The sequence below is a fragment of the Pongo pygmaeus genome, chromosome 11, assembly GCF_028885625.2.
Source record: "Pongo pygmaeus isolate AG05252 chromosome 11, NHGRI_mPonPyg2-v2.0_pri, whole genome shotgun sequence".
Lineage (NCBI taxonomy): Eukaryota > Metazoa > Chordata > Mammalia > Primates > Hominidae > Pongo > Pongo pygmaeus.
The window spans coordinates 137,925,837-137,945,379 of record NC_072384.2 but is presented as its reverse complement, the minus strand read 5'-3'; the positions used below and the strand labels follow the sequence as shown (position 1 = coordinate 137,945,379).

At 43.4% G+C, this 19,543-nt stretch overlaps 1 protein-coding gene across 1 annotated transcript in view; it reads left to right on the top strand.

Annotated features, from left to right (window-relative positions):
• Nucleotides 1-17,453, top strand: part of COL6A3 (collagen type VI alpha 3 chain) — a 90,218-nt gene extending 72,765 nt beyond the window's left edge. Inside the window, exons 38-44 of the mRNA XM_054477909.2 lie at nt 361-1,059; nt 2,388-2,490; nt 4,998-5,410; nt 6,655-6,918; nt 7,986-8,084; nt 15,749-15,913; nt 16,659-17,453. Of these exons, the coding sequence (XP_054333884.1) occupies nt 361-1,059; nt 2,388-2,490; nt 4,998-5,410; nt 6,655-6,918; nt 7,986-8,084; nt 15,749-15,913; nt 16,659-16,699 (1,784 nt within the window). The 3' untranslated portion in view covers nt 16,700-17,453. The remainder of the gene's footprint in view (nt 1-360; nt 1,060-2,387; nt 2,491-4,997; nt 5,411-6,654; nt 6,919-7,985; nt 8,085-15,748; nt 15,914-16,658) is intronic.
• The last annotated feature ends 2,090 nt before the right edge of the window (nt 17,454-19,543 follow it).

The following is a 19,543-nucleotide window of genomic DNA, read 5'->3' as shown; positions in this document are numbered from 1 at the left end:
GTGCAGTGGCACAATCTTGGCTCACTGCAACCTCTGCTTCCTGGGTTCAAGCGATTCTCCTGCCTCAGCCTCCGGAGTAGCTGGGACTACAGGCATGCGCCATCAGGCCCAGCTAATTTTTGTATTTTTAGTAGAGACAGGGTTTCACCATGTTGGCCAGGATGATCTCGATCTCTTGACCTCGTGATCCACCTGCCTCGGCCTCCCAAAGTGCTGGAATTACAGGCGTGAGCCACTGCTTCCGGCCCGCTTTTGATCTTATGTGATCATTTTAATCACCCAAGTCTCCCAGCAGATTGATGAGCTGTGTATACTGCTGTGGGTGTCACAGAACAAATAGGCTGCCATGCTTCTTTCTAGACATCTGCAACATCGACCCATCCTGCGGATTTGGCAGTTGGAGGCCTTCCTTCAGGGACAGGAGAGCAGCAGGGAGCGATGTGGACATCGACATGGCTTTTGTCTTAGACAGCGCTGAGACCACCACCCTGTTCCAGTTCAATGAGATGAAGAAGTACATAGCGTACCTGGTCAGACAACTGGACATGAGCCCAGACCCCAAGGCCTCCCAGCACTTCGCCAGAGTGGCCGTTGTGCAGCACGCGCCCTCTGAGTCCATGGGCAATGCCAGCATGCCACCTGTGAAGGTGGAATTCTCCCTGACTGACTATGGCTCCAAGGAGAAGCTGGTGGACTTCCTCAGCCGGGGAATGACACAGTTGCAGGGAACCAGGGCCTTGGGAAGTGCCATTGAATACACCATAGAGAATGTCTTTGAAAGTGCCCCAAACCCACGGGACCTGAAAATTGTGGTCCTGATGCTGACGGGCGAGGTGCAGGAGCAGCAGCTGGAGGAGGCCCAGAGAGTCATCCTGCAGGCCAAATGCAAGGGCTACTTCTTCGTGGTCCTGGGCATTGGCAGGAAGGTGAACATCAAGGAGGTATACACCTTTGCCAGTGAGCCAAACGACGTCTTCTTCAAATTAGTGGACAAGTCCACCGAGCTCAACGAGGAGCCTTTGATGCGCTTTGGGAGGCTGTTGCCGTCCTTCGTCAGCAGTAAGTCCTGTGTGGCACAGCATGTGCCCCTGGCCTGGCTTTATGCTCGGGCCCGGAGAAGTGTGGGAACAGTCACGGAAAAGACAATGATGTGTTGACAGGGACTGTTTCATTCATTTAACAGGCATATATTGACACCTGCCATATGCCACAAATGCTCTTAGGAGTCAGAGTAAGCAGGGAACATGCAGACAGAATCCTTGTTCTCATTGACTCCTTTATTCTACCACATTTGACCAAGCACCACCTAGTCATAAGGCACTCTTGGTGTCCTTAACAGTTTACAAATGGGTGGGCAAATGGATCAAATGCACATTTATTACACATGACATAATAGGCTGGCATGTTGCAAGAGAAGTGACTTCTGTTAGGGGCACCGGAGAAAGCTTCTAGAAAGAGTTGCTTTGATCTAGGCTTAGCCACCAGCCCCGTGCTTGGATAACACTGGGTCTTTGCTCATGGGGCTCCCCCTCCCTGGAATGCTCTCCACTGCACTTTAGCAACAAACCCATATTCATCTTCAAAGCTCAATTCCAATGGCTTCTGCTCGCCGTGGAGGCTCCCGCTCCCAAGGCCTGCTCATGGTTAATCCGGACACCCTACTTAGGGCATCTATTACCTGGCCTGTTGATCATTTGTTTGTGGGTCTGTGGTCCCCTAGACTGCTCTTTGAGGAGGTGCAGCCTATTATAGTTTCCAGAGCCTGTGTACAGTGTGCAGCCCAGGGTCAGTACAGGCAAGTCTTGGAACAAATGAGGGGGATTTATAAAGTATAAATAAACATGTATATGCTAAATGTTTATTATTTAAGGGAATGTTGAGGTCTATGAAAACAGTATTCACATTTGTGAAGGTCTGGCCCCCAAAAGATTCAAGGAAAAATGTGAAGCAAAGGTAAGCCCCCAGGTTCACCCACAGGTCACTGTTCCTGTCTTCCAAAGATTAAAAACAAAAGCTTTGCTCAACAAAGCATTGAGAAAATATGAAAAGCAGTTGGATTGTAATCTGATGTCCAACAGTCTAGAACTTGTTAAACTCTCCACTTGATTTTTCTTCTATCCCTGTCTTCTCTCTCATGTTGGATAAATACATCTTTAACTTAATCACCCAAATCTTGCCAAATAGAACATATTGGCATGTTTTATGGATCAAATGCTATCATACTTTATGTTTAAAATCACTGGACATAGTTTGTCTGATATAGTTAATTCAACAATAATTATGGGCTAAATAAATGTTATGTGATTCATTGAACTTATTGACAGATTAATTTTAATTTTCATGTTATTAGCATGCAGTTCAATTGTTTTCTTTGTTTTTTTCTTTAGGTGAAAATGCTTTTTACTTGTCCCCAGATATCAGGAAACAGTGTGATTGGTTCCAGGGGGACCAACCCACAAAGAACCTTGTGAAGTTTGGTCACAAACAAGTGTAAGTGATTATAATTATTGTCTTAAAAATTGTAGTGCTGCAGGGAATGCACAGGTCCTCCAACAGGTCCTCCAGACAGCTCCTGACTTTATGGGATGAGGACCTTAAAATCCAGAAAATGTGACTTCCCAAAGGTAGTGTGGGTCATGCTTCTCAAATAATCTGTTTTATTAGTTAGCTTTTGCCACGTAACAAGCTACCCAAAACTTAGTGGCTTAAAACAACAACCACCTATTTATTTACTTACTTGATTAATCTATTTAGAGACAGAGTCTTGCTGCGTTGCCCAGGCTGGAGTGCAGTTGTGCAATCTTGGCTCACTGCAACCTCTGCCTCCTGGGTTCAAGCAATTCTCATGCTTCAGCCTCCCGAGTAGCTGGGACTACAGGTGCTTGCAGCCATGCCTGGCTAATTTTTGTATTTTTTTTTTCAGTAGAGATGGGGTTTCGCCATGTTGTCCAGCCTGGTCTAGAACTCCCGAACTCAAATGATCTGCCTGCCTCAGCCTCCCAAAGTGCTGGGATTATAGGCGTGAGCCATTGGGCCTGGCCAACAACCACTTATTTAATTTGCAATTCTGTGGGTTAGCAATTTTTGTTTGGGCTCAACTGGGTGGTTCTTCTGTTTTCTCCTTGGATCCCTTATGTTTGTGGTCAGCTGCTTGTCAGCTATAGAGCTGCTGGTCTAGAATGGTCTCAGGTGGGCTGGCTCATTTCTGCTCCATGTGGTCTCTAATTCTCAGCAGGCTAGCTTGGGTTTGTTCACAAGGTGACCTGGCAGGGTTCCCTGAGAGAAGACAAGTGTGCAAGGCCTCTTGTGACCTAGGTTAGAACTGGCACACTGTTACTTCTGCCACGTTCTATTGAGCAAAGCATGTCCAAAGGCTAACCTAGATTTAAGAGTGGAAAACTAGGCTTGATGGAAGGACTTGCCACATTACATTGTAAAAGGCATGGGCAGAGAGAAGTTAGATAATTGAGACCGCAGGTCCAAACAATTTACCATATCTGGTGTGAAATGATTGAGTAAAAGAAGGATTGGATACATCAAAAAATGGACTCCATGTCTTCTTCAAATTATTAATGCTGTGATAACATGTAATGATGGTAATAATAGGAAGCCATGTGCATGTTCTATGAAGACTGACGGGAGAGGTGGGAGTGGGCAGGACTGTGGCACCCATGCTGATGCTGCTGCCTGGCCCGTGTGCCGTGTTTCATGCCCTGCTCCATCTCAGGTGCCAACCCTAGGAGCAAAGAGGGCAGGGGGGCCATGTAACAGAAGGCTAGCTGGGGTGATGTGGCTGCAGGAACTGAGCTCCTGTAGTGTGTCAGCAATGTGTGCTCCTTAAGAGAACGTCACAGTGTGTCATGCTTTGGAGGGAAGTGCAGATTCTGCAGATTCTGAACTTCATACACAGATGAGACGTGAATGCAAATGATCCTTGAAAAATGACTATCTGGCTTACTACTGGCTGACTCTCAAGATGGGGAAAGACAGCCCATCTCTTCCTACTGCAGACCCTTCTCTCTATCACCACTTAAGTCCTTCAACTCTTTCTTTTGACCTCAGAAGGAGTGGCTTTAAATCTCAGCATAGCAAGAATGAATATCATTGCTAAGGCAGCTAGGACCCTTATCGTGGCACTGGATGCTTCATTTAGCTTTGTAGCCTCTATTTTTCTAGGCTCTAATGATTCGTATTTTTTCTCTGAAACATTCCCTAAAATTGGCTCAACCTTTTTATCTTTAGGAAAATGGAATGAATGAAGTAACCTAGTATTTGAAGTCTTATGATATTAACTTGAAAATATATTAATACTTCCTAGGACATGTAGCAAGATATGACTATAAAATAATATATTTTCTTCTAAGATCAAGAAAGCTATGAAGTGTGGGTCCATGTTGTTATGTCTGTTTGATTAGGTTGCTATTCTCTCTAGATGTTGATAATAGATCAAGAAATTGTAAAAAAAAAATACACATACACAAAAATTAAGAGAAATAAAAAATATATATACTCCCAATAATAATCCCTGGGAGCAAAATAGTACATGCTAACTTTATAGTTTTCCAGCTCAACATAGCATTTGATTGAGTGGATATTTTCTTATAATGTAAGTAGCTAACTACTGATTTCATTTAATTTTTGGTGTATGTTTTGGTTGGTTAATTGCTATAATGAGAACATTGTTGGATATTATTTATTATTGTCTCTTATTTTCTCTCTGTCTTTATTTTAGAAATTGAAAGGTGTTTTTGTAGAACAATATAAGCTTCATTTTTAATGATTCTATTTTTCAATATGCTGTTCCATATCTTTTTTTAGGGAGGCACAGATCCTTAAAAGAAGGAATTTAATTTTAATACATGCACTACTATACATAATCTATAAAAACTATTGCAGGCATTTTGCTAAAACAAATTTAATGTAGCTCATGGGGTTATGTCTTTATTTATTTTAGATAGCAGGCAAAAGTAGAGGTAATATTTAATTTGTCTTAACAGAAATGTTCCGAATAATGTTACTTCAAGTCCTACATCCAACCCAGCGATGACAACGAAGCCGGTGACTACGATGAAGCCGGTGACCACTACAACAAAGCCTGTAACCACCACAACAAAGCCTGTAGCTATTGTAAATCAGCCATCTGCGAAGCCAGCCGCTGCAAAGCCGGCCCCTGTGAAACCAGCCCCTGCAAAACCTATGGCTGCCAAGCCTGTGGCCACGAAGACGGCCACTGTTAGACCCCCAGTGGTGGTGAAGCCAGCAACAGCAGCGAAGCCTGTAGCAGCAAAGCCAGCAGCTGTAAGACCCCCCGCTGCTGCTGCTGCAAAACCAGTGGTGACCAAGCCTGAGGCCCCTAGGCCCCAGGCAGCCAAACCAGCTGCCACCAAGCCAGCCACCACTAAGCCCGTGGGTAAGAAAGCCCTTGCTAGGGCTGCCATCTTGTGACATCCTCATTTACTGCTCCAGGGTGTGTTCCTCAAAGCCTGCATGTAGCACACTCAGAATACAGTCCTTGATCTGGGCTTGTACACCTGGATGATGTATTTTAAGAGGCGTTGGTTAGGGATTCCAGCCTCCCCACTCCCCATCCTGTGCCCTCGATCCTGTCGCTGGGTAGGGATGGGAAGCTGTCATTCTCTCTGGAATGTCAGTGGGGGCACAGCTCACTTCACCTGAAAATTGAGTTGTCTTAAACTAAAGGGAAAAGTTTCCATGTCGAAATAAGGTTTTAGCTCCTATTTAGGGAGTGAGAGAGACAGAAAGAAAAAGGCTGCAGTTGGTTCTTAGGCAGCAAGGCAGCTGTTTCTGGGCTGGTGTATGGAGCCGGACTCGCCTACCTTAGAATATGCCTTGAAAAGGTCTGGGGGAGCCCTTTGCAAGTGCAAACTTTGTGTCTGCCTCAGACCCACAGAAGAGGGGCCCTAAGCTGTGTGCTGTGGCGATATTGGGTGTTCAGTCCAGCAACCTGAAAAGTCAGAGCCTGAACCATCAGTCATTCTCCAAGGCTGAAATCTATGCTCATACTGACCATGAGAAAAATATTGAAAGTAATGGCAAAAACCACAATTACTCTGTACCAACTTAATATATTTCAGACTGAATTAGATACAAAAGGTAGATGGCTTTAATGAGACCAAGAGTATGTTATTTTATCATTTTCTTAAAGAAGATACTGGAAGACACTACTGAATGTCACAAGCTGTAAAGGAAGGCTCATGATAAAATGGAAATTATCTTCATTTTATGAACAGTATGAAAGAGAGAAAGTGAATTCCTTTAAAAGAAATTCATGTCATACCCTAAAATTTTATGACTTAATATATGTTAAATTATGGGGCTCATTTTGTAGCGAACACAACTTATGATTAGTATGCTGGGCCTTGCATTTCCAAAGTATCTTCTTAACAGTGGAGATTTTTAATAGAAAAAAAGATAGTTGATGAATAATGAGATTTTTCTTTACTGTGAATTCCACATTTCATGTATGAGAGCAATATTTTTTTAGAGGCTTGAACAGAAATTAGTTCCCCACCTCACCTAAATTTCAAGTCAATTTGTCTGTTAACACATCGCTTTCAGATTTCCTCTCTCGCTCATGCACAACAGTCATGGAGGATTTTATTTTTTATCTTCACACTCTGATCTATCTTCCAGTTAGGGTGTCCCGTGAAGTCCAGGTGTTTGAGATAACAGAGAACAGCGCCAAACTCCACTGGGAGAGGCCTGAGCCCCCCAGTCCTTATTTCTATGACCTCACCGTCACCTCAGCCCATGATCAGTCCCTGGTTCTGAAGCAGAACCTTACAGTCACGGACCGCATCATCGGAGGCCTGCTTGCTGGGCAGACATACCATGTGGCTGTGGTCTGCTACCTGAGGTCTCAGGTCAGAGCCACCTACCACGGAAGTTTCAGTACAAGTAAGTACATGATCAGTACAAGTCAGTACCTGATTTCTATGTAGAGTATCAAATAGGACACAAAGGAGATACTTACTTATTGAACTATTCTGAAATAACCACAAATTAGAAAAACAACAACAACAACAACAAAACAACTCAGCCTGGGTGCTTTGGTGGCACCCTAAGTTTATAAAACAGAGAATGGAAATGGGATTCCATGTGGGATGCAGTCCTGCCCTCTGGGTCCTGGGCCACTTTATGGAGGAAGCCAGATCCATGTCGCCTGAGCACAGCCGTTTCCAACATTGCACCCGGGAAAGATGGCCACGTCTCCTGGCGAGGGCTCCTGGTTGCCCACCACCCTGTCCAGGTTTCCATGTTCAGGAAAACATCAACCAGTCACTGGCCCCTTAGGGAGTAATGGAGGTGTCCCTGAAGTCTCACCGCCCCGGGGGTGGAGGATGTCGATAGCTGAGTCTCCCTACCCTGATCACCATAATTGGGCTCTGCCCTTGGCTGGCTGTTGTCCCCAGGACTCCCCCATTTCACTGAGGCCTGCACTTGAGTGCTGTCCCAGCTTTTCTTCATTATTCATGGTCCCCTCTCTCATCTTTCTAAATTCTTCTGGGTTCCCCCCTCCCATTCTTCTTGACCCCCACTGCTCCAGGAATGTGAAGGGAAGCCTCCTCTTTTCTTCAGGCCAATGCTATTCAGATCAAGGAACCAGCTTGAGGAAAGGGAATTCCCACCAGTGCCATGGATTAGGCCCATAGAGATATGAGTCCAAAGACCCAGTCAACCCTAGGGCTCTATTTTCCTGGACAGCAGCAGAGGCTGTGTGGGAGGTGAGAGGATTTGTTCAGAAGTTCAGGGATCCCCTCTAGTCGCTTATTAGCACGTGGATCCAACTTGCCGCCCACAGCATAAGTCGTGGGTGTAGAGGTGTCTTGGATCTGTGTCTTTCAATCGCCACTCCCTCACATAAGACATTAATCACAGCAGGCAACCTTATATCAGTCACTAAGGATTCCCAGGCCCTCTTGTTTCTGATTTACCTATGAGTTGCATATATTTTTCTTTTATAGAGAAATCTCAGCCCCCACCTCCACAGCCAGCAAGGTCAGCTTCTAGTTCAACCATCAATCTAATGGTGAGCACAGAACCGTTGGCTCTCACTGAAACAGGTGAGTTGTGAAACTATTAGGTCCATTAATGGCACTAAGAAAATACTCGTCTTGATTCCAATTTACCTTCCTGGGTTCTGAGTCTTAGCCCGGGCATGACTTCTATGGGGGAATAGGTCCATGTCAGCTCTATGCAGTCCAACATCATCTTATTCTGCATAATCCCAGGTGTAAATGGAGTCTTACTTTACCTGTGACCAGACTCAGTGAAAATTTGATGGGAGGTGCATTTGGGGCTATCACTAGAATTCACATATCCATTAGTCATTTCTCCTGTGCCTTATACTGGGACTCGAGTTGATTTGTGGTCTGTGATGCTGTGAAGATTGGCGTTTCATTTACTCAGTGATTTAATCTAATAAAACAACTGCCTAGAAGAACACAAGACAAATCTGGCTAGAATCCATGAAATGCGTGGGTTTGGATCTGACCCATGGGGTGTTCTGGTCCTGACATCCTAAGCACACACCCCAGCTTAGTGTGTGAGTCTGTGATACCCTCTCTCATGTGCTTGAGCCCCAGAGTGTGTGCATAGTCTATGCTAAGTTAGTGACTGGTTAGGTATAATTCAGGAACTGACAGCTGTTACTTGCTTTTGTTCTTGGGCAGTGAAACTCTGAGAGACCTGGAATCTCTCATTCAGCAGAATGTGGACTTGGCTTGTTCATCCGTGAGAAACTGATTATTAAAATAGTTAATAGGCTTTGCTTAAGAGTGTTCAGCAAAGAATGATGGTATGAACATAAAAAATGGAAATGCCATGGGAATTTAGATATAATACTGTTTTATAGACCTGAAGCAAAAACTTTCTGCTAACTAGGGGACAATTCATTATTTTTTGGTGTATCATCTACCGTCAGGAGGAGGAAAGCATTTCTCTTCACAATGCTTATTTCTGTAATTGATTTTAAAGGTGTCTGTTGAATGAGCCTGTTAGGCGACCCCACCATGGTGCTTGAGCTCAAAGAGAAGCCACAAAGAACACAGTAGATTTTCCCCAAAGGTGTGGGTCAGGACAGATTCAACTCTAACTTCAAAGTTGCTGAAATCTGTGTGCGTCATTTCTCACTCATTGGTTAACTTCACCCTGAATACAGTGTGGGAAATAGAAAATTTTTAGCCAATTTAGTGCTTCATTGAGAGAAAAAGACTTGGAGTAAACTAGAGATCAGAGATCAATAATGAGTAAACTAGACAGCAAGATTTGAGGATTTTTTGGTTATCTTATGTGTGGTCCAAAAGGGACAAGATTGTATAAACAGTGCCTGGTTAATATAAACAACAAAATCTTTAAGCAAGGGTCTGGCTGGGCTGTTTTGTTTTTCTTTTCCTTTTTTTTTTAAAAAAAAATATATATTGAGTTGTGAGGTTCAGAATTAAGAAGGTGCTTTTGATCCAGACCTTTAACACTGAGATCGCCTGTCTACCTGTGATAAAGAGAAAAGAGTTTTTGAAATTGGGGCTTGTGTTTCTTTCAAGGCTACAAGTAGTTGATACAGATGAATCTAAATAAAACCTTTCTTCTTCATACTAATTGGAGCATAACCCTCAGACCCAGGATGTGAATGTCCTCTCACCATTTCACGTGTGTGTGTCTGTGTATGTATGTGTGTACACATGCATATGTGTGTTTTCCTGTCCAGAGTGAAGACATAAATTACTTTAAAAAAAAAAAAGAACAAGGCCCTGCATAATTGATCTCTGATCTCTTAAACTTACTTACTTCATAGTAACAAAACAAGCACTTAACCCGCCTTGGCCTGATGAATATATGTTGGCGTACACACAGGCACATGCCATTTTTGAGAGCTCTTTTTGAATTATTAGGTTGGTGCGAAAGTAATTGCGGTTTTGCCACTGAACGTGATGGCAACAACTGGAATTACTTTTGCACCGACCTAATAAATGGGACATTTACTTAAAAATGTCTAAAATTCAAAATGGATAACCAGAATTAGGAAAGGAATCCTTATCCTCCCCACCCCCCACCAACTTCTCTCCCTCTCCTCCTCACCTTCTCCTGTAATTGTCATTTTAACCATTTCCCCTGGGGTGGGGAGAGAATCTTTTAATGGTTTTTATATATTTGGATATAGAAAAAGGAGAGACAATGAATCACTCTTTATTAAATAACTAAGAAAAGATAATAACTGTATGCTTACTCAGTAGTTGCATGTGTATTTTGCATCCAAATTCCAATGACCACAATAGGCATTATTTCTCCAAATATACATTTTCTACACCATTCAGGCAAAATGAAGTTTTTAAAATATATATTTTTATATTTGCATGTGTCCATTTTAATTCCTCTTACTTTCTGCAGCATCCATTAATTAGAAACATGTTTACAGAGATGGGTCCCTTTCTTAGTATTAAATAGTAGATACTACTGTTTGCTTTTTTACTTCTGTGAATAAAAGATACTGTCTTAAGAACCTGTATTTTTCACAGTTTATCACATTGGATTCTGGGACCCTGGTGACCTGTGTTTGAATCTGTGAAGGAATTCGTAGGCAGAAACACTCAAATGAAAAGTTCCTAGTCCTGGGCACCTAAGGCAGGGGAAGAGGAGAGGAGCAGTGTTACCGTTGGTTTTCATTTGCATATGTTAATGTTTGCCCATTTTGACAATCACATTGAATAGATGCTTGTTTATCAGGAATTTGAGTCAGGCATGTAATGCGAGGGCAGCCTGGTTAGGGCATTTTCTGTCCTCCACAAGATATGGCCCTGTTTGGTGTGTGGCAGGGAGACTCTCACCTTTGAGATGAAGGTTGATTCTGTTAACAGACCTTGATTCCATTAATATACCCAGGGCATCGTTAGCAAACACTCAGGATTCCAGCTTTGCAATATTACATGATTTGATTTTAAATGGTTAATATTTGTACTTTTTAAAATAAAACCAAATGAACCCCCACAAAAATATCTCACTCTGCTTTTTGCTTTGCTCAGCATCTAAAAGAATTATACTCCAGCCACTTTTCTGTCACACATCTGCTGCCTATAAATGGCAGTGAGCAGCAGTGGATCTTTCATTCATTACCATGGCCTCCTGAAAGCATGGGTGTGCTGGGCCTTTCTGCCACCTGCTTTGTTGCTGCTGATTTTGACAGTGCTACGTAGTTGCTAATTTTGGTTTTAGGCTTTTGTTACCACCTCCCTCTTCTCCCTTCTCATTTTTAGCTAAGGAAGCTTTGGATAGATATTTTCTATGCATGTTACCATTAAAGATAAGACTCTCTAGAATTTCTAAACAACAACAACAACAACAACAACAAAAATCTAACTTAAAATTTACTTTTTGCAGTATTACAAAATGAATCCTAAATTATTGGCTTAATCACACGTGTTAAAGAAGTTTCAATGCAGAAACTAGACAAAACAACTAACAAAATCATCATGTCCTTTATTATTTATTCTTGAAATTAGCAATCTGTAGAACTGATCACATTTTGTCCAAGTAGACATGACTGGGCCAATTGTATAGCCCTGAAGGAACCATCATTTTGTGTTTACTAACGTTTTACTTATTGATTCTAAGATGCACAATTTTTTTCCCTTGGGACACTTCTGAAACTGAAATGTGACTTAGAATTGACAACATATCATGGTTTATTGGTAGCATTTTGTGTTACTTAGTGGAACATAAAATAATAGTGCATCATAAAATTAAGATCTCTTATATTGGATAGAATACAGTATTTGATTGGCCATGTTCTGTGTGAATATATATCATCGATTAGCATAAAATGGTATATTTGGGGGAAATACCTGACTTTATGTTAATAATAATTTAAAGGACAAACTAATCCCACAGCTGAAGTAAGTTAAATAGCTACAGGGATTTAGGAAATGGTCCTCTCCAGGCTGTCTGTTGTTCATCGCTGTGCGAGGATGTTTTCTGGTTAGTTGTCGTGTGTGGGTTATGATGAGCCCAAAGGAGTGTTTTTTATCCTGAAGTCTTAAAAAATAGAAGTCTGTTGGTCAAGATCTGAAAGAGTAAAATTTAACCACAGCTACATTTTAAAATAAAGTTAAAAATTGGCCGGGTGTGATGGCTCACGCCTATAATCCCTGCACTTTGGGAGGCCGAGGCAGGAGGATCCCTTGAAGTCAGGAGTTCAAGACCAGCCTGGCCAACATGGTGACACCCTGTCTCTACTAAAAATGCAAAAATTAGCCAAGCATGATGGCTCATGCCCGTAATCCAGCTACTCAGGAGGCTGAGGCAGGAGAATCACTTGAACCTGGGAGGCAGAGGTTGCAGTGGGCTGAGATCATACCACTTCATTCCAGCCTGGGCAACAGAGTGAGACTCAGTCTCTAAATAAATAAATAAATTAAGTAAGTTGAAAGTTTAGTAAGTTTCTTTGATACCCTTTGAACTGACCAATGCTGAAAATGTAGATGGTGGAAAGTGTTTTCATTCAGGCAAATCATACCTGCACCCAAGGTATGGAAGTACTTTATACCATAACAACAATGCCGAGTGAGAAGGTGATTGAATTTTCTTGTTTTGGGGACCATTAAACTGATGAGGAACATGTTGATGACTGCAGCATAAACACCTTTCAGCCTGTCTTCCTTCAGTTTGCTCAAGGAAGTACTTACATCGTGATTTGGAAATCAATATGTTTGGGAAATGTCAAAGCTGATGCCTTTAAAAATGCATTGAAACACTATGGGGATATCAAACTATGAAAAAGACAAGATTTTCCAATCAATATATGTTTTCCACTCTGAAGAATACATATATTTTTTGCTGATTATAAAGTTAATAGATATGCATTGTCAAGCATTCAGGATGTACAGAGAAATATGTTACACGATTCTCATTGTGACAGCATTGCTGGCTTTTGATGAAAGCCAATAATGACCCGATGCATAGCCTTCCTATTTTTTCTATGAATATTATTGCTTGTGGGAAGGTGTATGCATTGCACATGTGCATCCACTCCCGCACATCTTTATTACAAAAATGGACTGTGGTGCTTAGGGTGCCTTGTGCCCCACTGTTTTTGAATGGTTGTTTTTAGGATGTTCTAGGTAGGCGCCTGTGGCTTCTGGGAACAGGTGGGATTCCCAGAACAGGGTTTTAACCTAACACTGTGCTTGCCTCCATTTCCTTTCTTCTATTTGGATGCTTTCCTGAAGCCCAGTGACCAATAGTAAGGAAGTTTCAGCAGACAGTGGTCTGAGTCAGGCAGCCTTTCCCCTCTCTGTTTTCCAAGCAAACTTATTTACATTGTTATTCTAGGTTAGGAAGCTGGGGAAAGTTGTGGATAGTTTTCAGTCCCCATTGTCTTTTAGGCTCCCACTAGGTTCTCAATAATAAAGAAGAGCAAATTAAGGAAGACTCAGCCAAGCGCTCCTCTCAGATAAAGAGAAGGCTCTAGCTTCCTACACAGGTTATACCTGAGGGGCACACTCATTTCAGAGGGAAAAGATGAACAGCTATTGCATCCAAAGACAGGTCGTTCTAGGGAAAAGTCCAGGTTAAGTTCAACGAGGGCCAGCCATCTCCCTTTGTACTCCAGGACATTTAATACTTTTTGTTTTTTGCTTTAAAACAGTTGCTTTAACATATGCACTCATAGCTGAGGAGAGTCCAGCCAAAACGACGTGTCTCAGAAGTCAAGATTATGTGGAGTTTGCATTAGAAGGCTTCTTAAGGACATAAAATCCCCCGTTTTCGTGCTTCAGAAGCAGAGAAGTCCAGATTTTTGTCTTTGAATAGTGCTGGGTTCTCACCTCACTAATATATTTCTCTTGGTTTTCCAAATATCTGCTTGTCCACAGTAACAGTGTCCTTATTTTCCACTAGTAAATCTTACAGGGTCTCAGTAGTGACTGTCACTGAAATAAGGGCAGAAAACGCCAGTGCCATGGTGTGGAACTGGAGGGCTAGGGTGGAGACCCAAGGAAGCTGGAGAAGCCAATCAGACGGGGAGTGGAGCGCGCTGCTGCGAGGCCACTCGGGCTGGGTGTCCGTGGCTCTGGGCAGACCTCTCGTGACTGGTTCAGCGGAGCCCAGGGGACTGGGAACTGAACAGCTAAACACAGATGGTCGGGACTGAAGTGCACTTGAAACAAATAAAATAGAGCAAATAGGGTCCATTGGCCAATGCTCTGGGAAGGAAGGAAGAATAGGGAGATCATTCGACGCCGGCCTCATGCTAACAGGGAACCCACCGGTAAATAAGGAATCAGTTTTGATGGTTAAATAACCTTGCCTTGTCAGTTCTCTCCAGGACCTTCCTTGAAAGCCAGGCATTTTCCTTCAGTTATTGGCATATTTGAGAGAAAGAAGGTTGTTTTTGTAAATTGTCTTCATTTTATTCTGACTTCCTGGAGTCTTCAAAGGCTCTCATGGGGACCACTGGCTTTCTGGGCCCTGAGAGGGTCTGCGACTAGGAGGTGTTGTAACTGTGGAGCCACCAGCCACCAGCCTGGAATTTGGGTGACAGCAGCAACCAGGAAATGTTTTAGATCAATTCTGAGCCTCAGTCCTGTGCACCTTTGAGTCTGATCCATCGTGGGTGATCCCAGCTACGATTATCCACTGAAGACTTAGGTTTTCCTTGTCCTTTTTGGTATGTATCTGAAGCACAGATGCTCACCACCCCCGCAGCTGTGAGCAGCCTGCCTCGCTGGGGACAAAGGAGATGGAGAAGCATCCCTTTGTACGGGAGAGGTGGATAATTCCAGCCTGTTAGCTACTCACAGGAGCATGCAGAATTATTGGCTCCAGGGAGTTTTGGAGAAAGAAGGTTTACGTTTTCAAACTTACAGATAACAGTTGACATCAATGCTTCTCTTTCCCAGAACAATCTGGAGTTTGCCAGAAAACTCTGTAAACAGGAGTCGTGCTGTGTGTGAACTGTAAACTCTTCTCTCCAGGCGTCGAGGGGACCTTTGCTTTACTTTGCAGCTGGGCTACATCAGACGTGTGCATTTAAAACATAAACTTCCTTAACTGGAAAAAGAATGCTTCTCTGTCTTCAAAATAGTTCTGCTATGTGACATTTTTGCCGTCATGAATTTTACATCAGTGCTAGCTCTTCGTTTTACGTGTTTCATTTGGCAGGTCACAAAGGCCCTTGGCTACCACACAAGCGTGTGTACACACACACACACACACTCATAAAGGATTTTCTTTTCTGCTTTACCTTTAATTTTCAGTCTACTTGGCTTGTAATGAAAGGTAGAGCCTTATTTTTGAACTATATCCCAACAGAATCGAATTTCCATTTTGCCAAGAAATATAAAACCCTGAGGTTTTAAAATTCAGTTTCTTTTCTGGGGATTTAACATGAAAGGATTTGGAGGGCAAATGGCCCAGTGATTGGAAAGGGGAAAAACAATTCATTTCATTTAAAATTATTCAATAACCATTGCCAGCATTTGGGATTCTGAGTGCTGTTTATGAAGCCCTTTCATTGATATAATTTCATCTATCTCTCACAATGCTGTAAGCAATTCCTATATCCATATGGCAGTGAGGAAATGGAGATTTGAGCAGGTTAAGGGAGTTTTCACCTGGAAGCTCTTCTTTTTTTTCCTTCTGCCACAGTAGGGTCATCAGACTGTTAGCCCCAACACTGGGAGCAGAGTAAAACGCATGTTCTTATTAATGTCCTTTTCTCATGTTTTTATTAAAGATATATGCAAATTGCCGAAAGACGAAGGAACTTGCAGGGATTTCATATTAAAATGGTACTATGATCCAAACACCAAAAGCTGTGCAAGATTCTGGTATGGAGGTTGTGGTGGAAACGAAAACAAATTTGGATCACAGAAAGAATGTGAAAAGGTTTGCGCTCCTGGTAAGTGATTCTTCCTTGTGTTTATGGCTTTTGCAAATAAGAGATTCAGGTCAATAAGTCACCTTGAAAAATATTAGAAGTGCAATGATTATGACACATGTCAAAAAAAAGACAAAGTGTATCCTCAGATAAGGAAGAGTTTCAAATACAACCCATGAAATTTCTTTTTGAATTCCTATTTTGGGTTTCTAAAAACATATTGTCCCTTGTCATTCTTCAGAAATGTTACTAAGTTGGTGTTATTTGTAAAATATTGCACCAAAAATGATTCCTGGGAAGATAATATAATGAACAACTACAGATAACACCAAAGATAAATAACCCCCACAAATTTATCTTTTAAATAGTTTTGCTTCCTATAAATAACAATGTTGTCACTGGGGCCATCCAGTATCTCCATTATATTGTGCAGTTCAACTGGTAATAAAATAAACACTTTGAACAGAGCCTGGGGTCAGTGCCAGAATGGGGAGAGTTCAGTTCGTATAAAGGCCTGGTAGATGGTGCAGGGCAAAAGAATGGAATCAGATTTCCCAGACATCCCCGGGCCCCGGGGCCCCAGGCCAAGAAGGTCACAGAGGGCCTTTGATGGTACTGAGTAGAAAAGTGAGACAGGTGATGGAAACCAGAGGCTGCGGGACTGTGTCATGATAATGACAGTGCCCTTTTGGGTCAGTAATGTGGCTTTTCCTTTCTTCTCTCGGCTCCTCACCTCACCCCACCCACCCCCTCTCTCGACGCTCAGTGCTCGCCAAACCCGGAGTCATCAGTGTGATGGGAACCTAAGCGTGGCTGGCCAACATCATATACCTCTTGAAGAAGAAGGAGTCAGCCATCGCCAACTTGTCTCTGTAGAAGCTCCGGGTGTAGATTCCCTTGCACTGTATCATTTCATGCTTTGATTTACACTCGAACTCGGGAGGGAACATCCTGCTGCATGACCTGTCAGTATGGTGCTAATGTGTCTGTGGACCCTCGCTCTCCGTCTCCAGGCAGTTCTCTCGAATACTTTGAATGTTGTGTAACAGTTAGCCACTGCTGGTGTTTATGTGAACATTCCTATCAATTCAAATTCCCTCTGGAGTTTCATGTTATGCCTGTTGCAGGCAAATGTAAAGTCTAGAAAATAATGCAAATGTCACGGCTACTCTATATACTTTTGCTTGGTTCATTTTTTTTCCCTTTTAGTTAAGCATGACTTTAGATGGGAAGCCTGTGTATCGTGGAGAAACAAGAGACCAACTTTTTCATTCCCTGCCCCCAATTTCCTGGATTAGATTTCAAGCTAATTTTCTTTTTCTAAAGCCTCTAACAAATGATCTAGTTGAGAAGGAAGCAAAATCCCTTTATCTATGTGCACCGTTGGGACCAATGCCTTAATTAAAGAATTAAAAAAAGTTGTAATAGAGAATATTTTTGGCATTCCTCTAATGTTGTGTGTGTGTTTTTTTTTGTGCAGGGGGGAGGGGATTTAATTTTAATTTTAAAATTTTTAGGAAATTTATACAAAGAAACTTTTTAATAAAGTATATTGAAAGTCTCCTGGGTGTGGCGTTTTTGGCTGTCTTGTTTCCATAGCAGCGATTGTCAGAATCACCCCTAGGCTGGGGAAACTGGGTTCGGTTCTGGCCCCATGGACCTGTGCAACACCCTTTCGTTTCCAGTGGAGGAGGCAAAAGAGCTTTATCAGCCAATGTGCAAAGAGACCGGGTGGAAACAAGCATCCCCCGCTTGGTGGATTCAGCCCCACACGCTCCAGTGCTCCATGGCCAAGCAGAAGGTGTTCCTGCTGTTGGGTCCCGGTAGTGTTTCTGATTTGCAGAGCCAGGCTGGCTTCCATTTTTTCCTCTGACTCTTGGTTGGCCCTCAGAGCCTCAGCCTCCTCCTGTCTTCCTCTCCACAGTGATCCTTTCCCAGGGGGTTGATTTGCTCCCTCTCACAATGGCTGAGAGAGTCAGTGTTGCCCCACGACCCCCAACCCCTTTCCTGGAGTCTCAAAGACAAAGCACAGGGTCTTTCAATTTTTTGTTTTTCTTAAAGACTGTTTTTTTCTCTCTTCAGAAATAATACAAGAAACCAACAAATACATATTCAGGTGGCACTTGAGTTCCACTTACAAAGGAAACAACTTATTGGATAAAATACATATGTCCTGGCAAGGGCTGAGGGTAGAATTACAGGAATCTTGGGTGTCGGCAGAACTGTTTTATGTAAAATCAGGGGATGAATTTGCCAGTTGGTCTATTGGGAAAGGAGAGAGGAGTGTGGCACTCTTCAGGAGCGCCACTTAGTCCTCACAAGGTCGCCATGACCTCCTCCCCAGTCCTCTTCTATCTCAGCAGCTACCATGGTGTGCTCAGATCAGTGTGCTCTCAGCTGTGGCCCTTGGTGACCAACACTGGGATCCGCCAGGCACCCAACACCAGCCTTTTGCAGGAACTTGAGGAGCAGAGAGCTCTGGGCCCAGCTCCCAAAGTAATGGGCTGAGTGCTTCACTTCCCAAGGGATCTCCGTGCCCCACCCACCCCCCATTGACTTGATCTGCTATGGACCTAAAATGAGCATCGCAATCTGGTTTTACTTTTTGAGTTCCTCCGGAAGCAGCCCTTAGGACTAAGGATGTGGGTGCGAGTAGTTTATTTGGGAGGTGAAGGAAGTCACTGAGTGGCTGAGAGATGGGGAGTGAGACAAGGAAGGGGAGAGCACTGTTAAGAGGTGTGTAGTCAGCATCCACTGTGGGTGCCCAGAGCCTAATCCCTCGGGGAAACCCTGGCAGCCCCTGTGGCGCTGCACCTCATAGCCCAGCAGAGGGGTGAAGGAGCTTGGGTAGTCATACACCTGTTTCCACGGGTCACTGAGGCATTCATGCTCTGGTCCTCTTGGCTTGCAGGCACACTGGCAAAGGGGCCTTCTGTGGTGTAAGAAAATGTTCTTGGCAAAGACCTGCAGATATTCCCATGTGGAACTTGGGGGAGTAGTCAGGCCCAAGGTACAGGAGTAGGACACCAATATTTGTAACATACCTAGATGGTCTGCTCAAGGCATGTTACAATAGACTGGGGCAGGGCCTGTCACTGGGAGACTCACTTCCAAGGGCTCCAGAGATGGAACCCTCTCTCCCTTTCCACCTCCTATTGCCAGCATGCCCATCCCTGCCATTCTTGGTTCACTCTATCTATGCATTGCTTGTCTGTACGTGTCCCTTGGCTGCTCAAGGTTGCTGGGACAATCACGCCCACTGTCTCACCTGACTCAGGAGAAGCAGGAAGTGATGAAGTCCAGGTGAGCGGCTGGTTAAGCTGTGTGTGCTGCTAACTTGGGGTAAGGCAAGGTGCTCAGGCGGTGGATGAGCAGTTTTTCCCGTTTATTCCCACAGAGCAAATAAAACAAAATCCTTTGTTACGTTGTCTGTCCTAACTTAGGGTTCAGCAAAACATGATCTGAGCTGCAGGATTCCTGACCCCTTGACAGCTCGTGGATTTCTCTTCCCAAGACGCATCTTCTGCCAGACTATGCCAAGGACTCTGTGTCCTTCCTTGAACCCTGACATGTCCCTGACCCTAATATCCACTAGCTCTCTCTGGGGAAGCCTCCAGCCTGGCCTGTGGAAGGTGGCCTGCCAATAAAGAA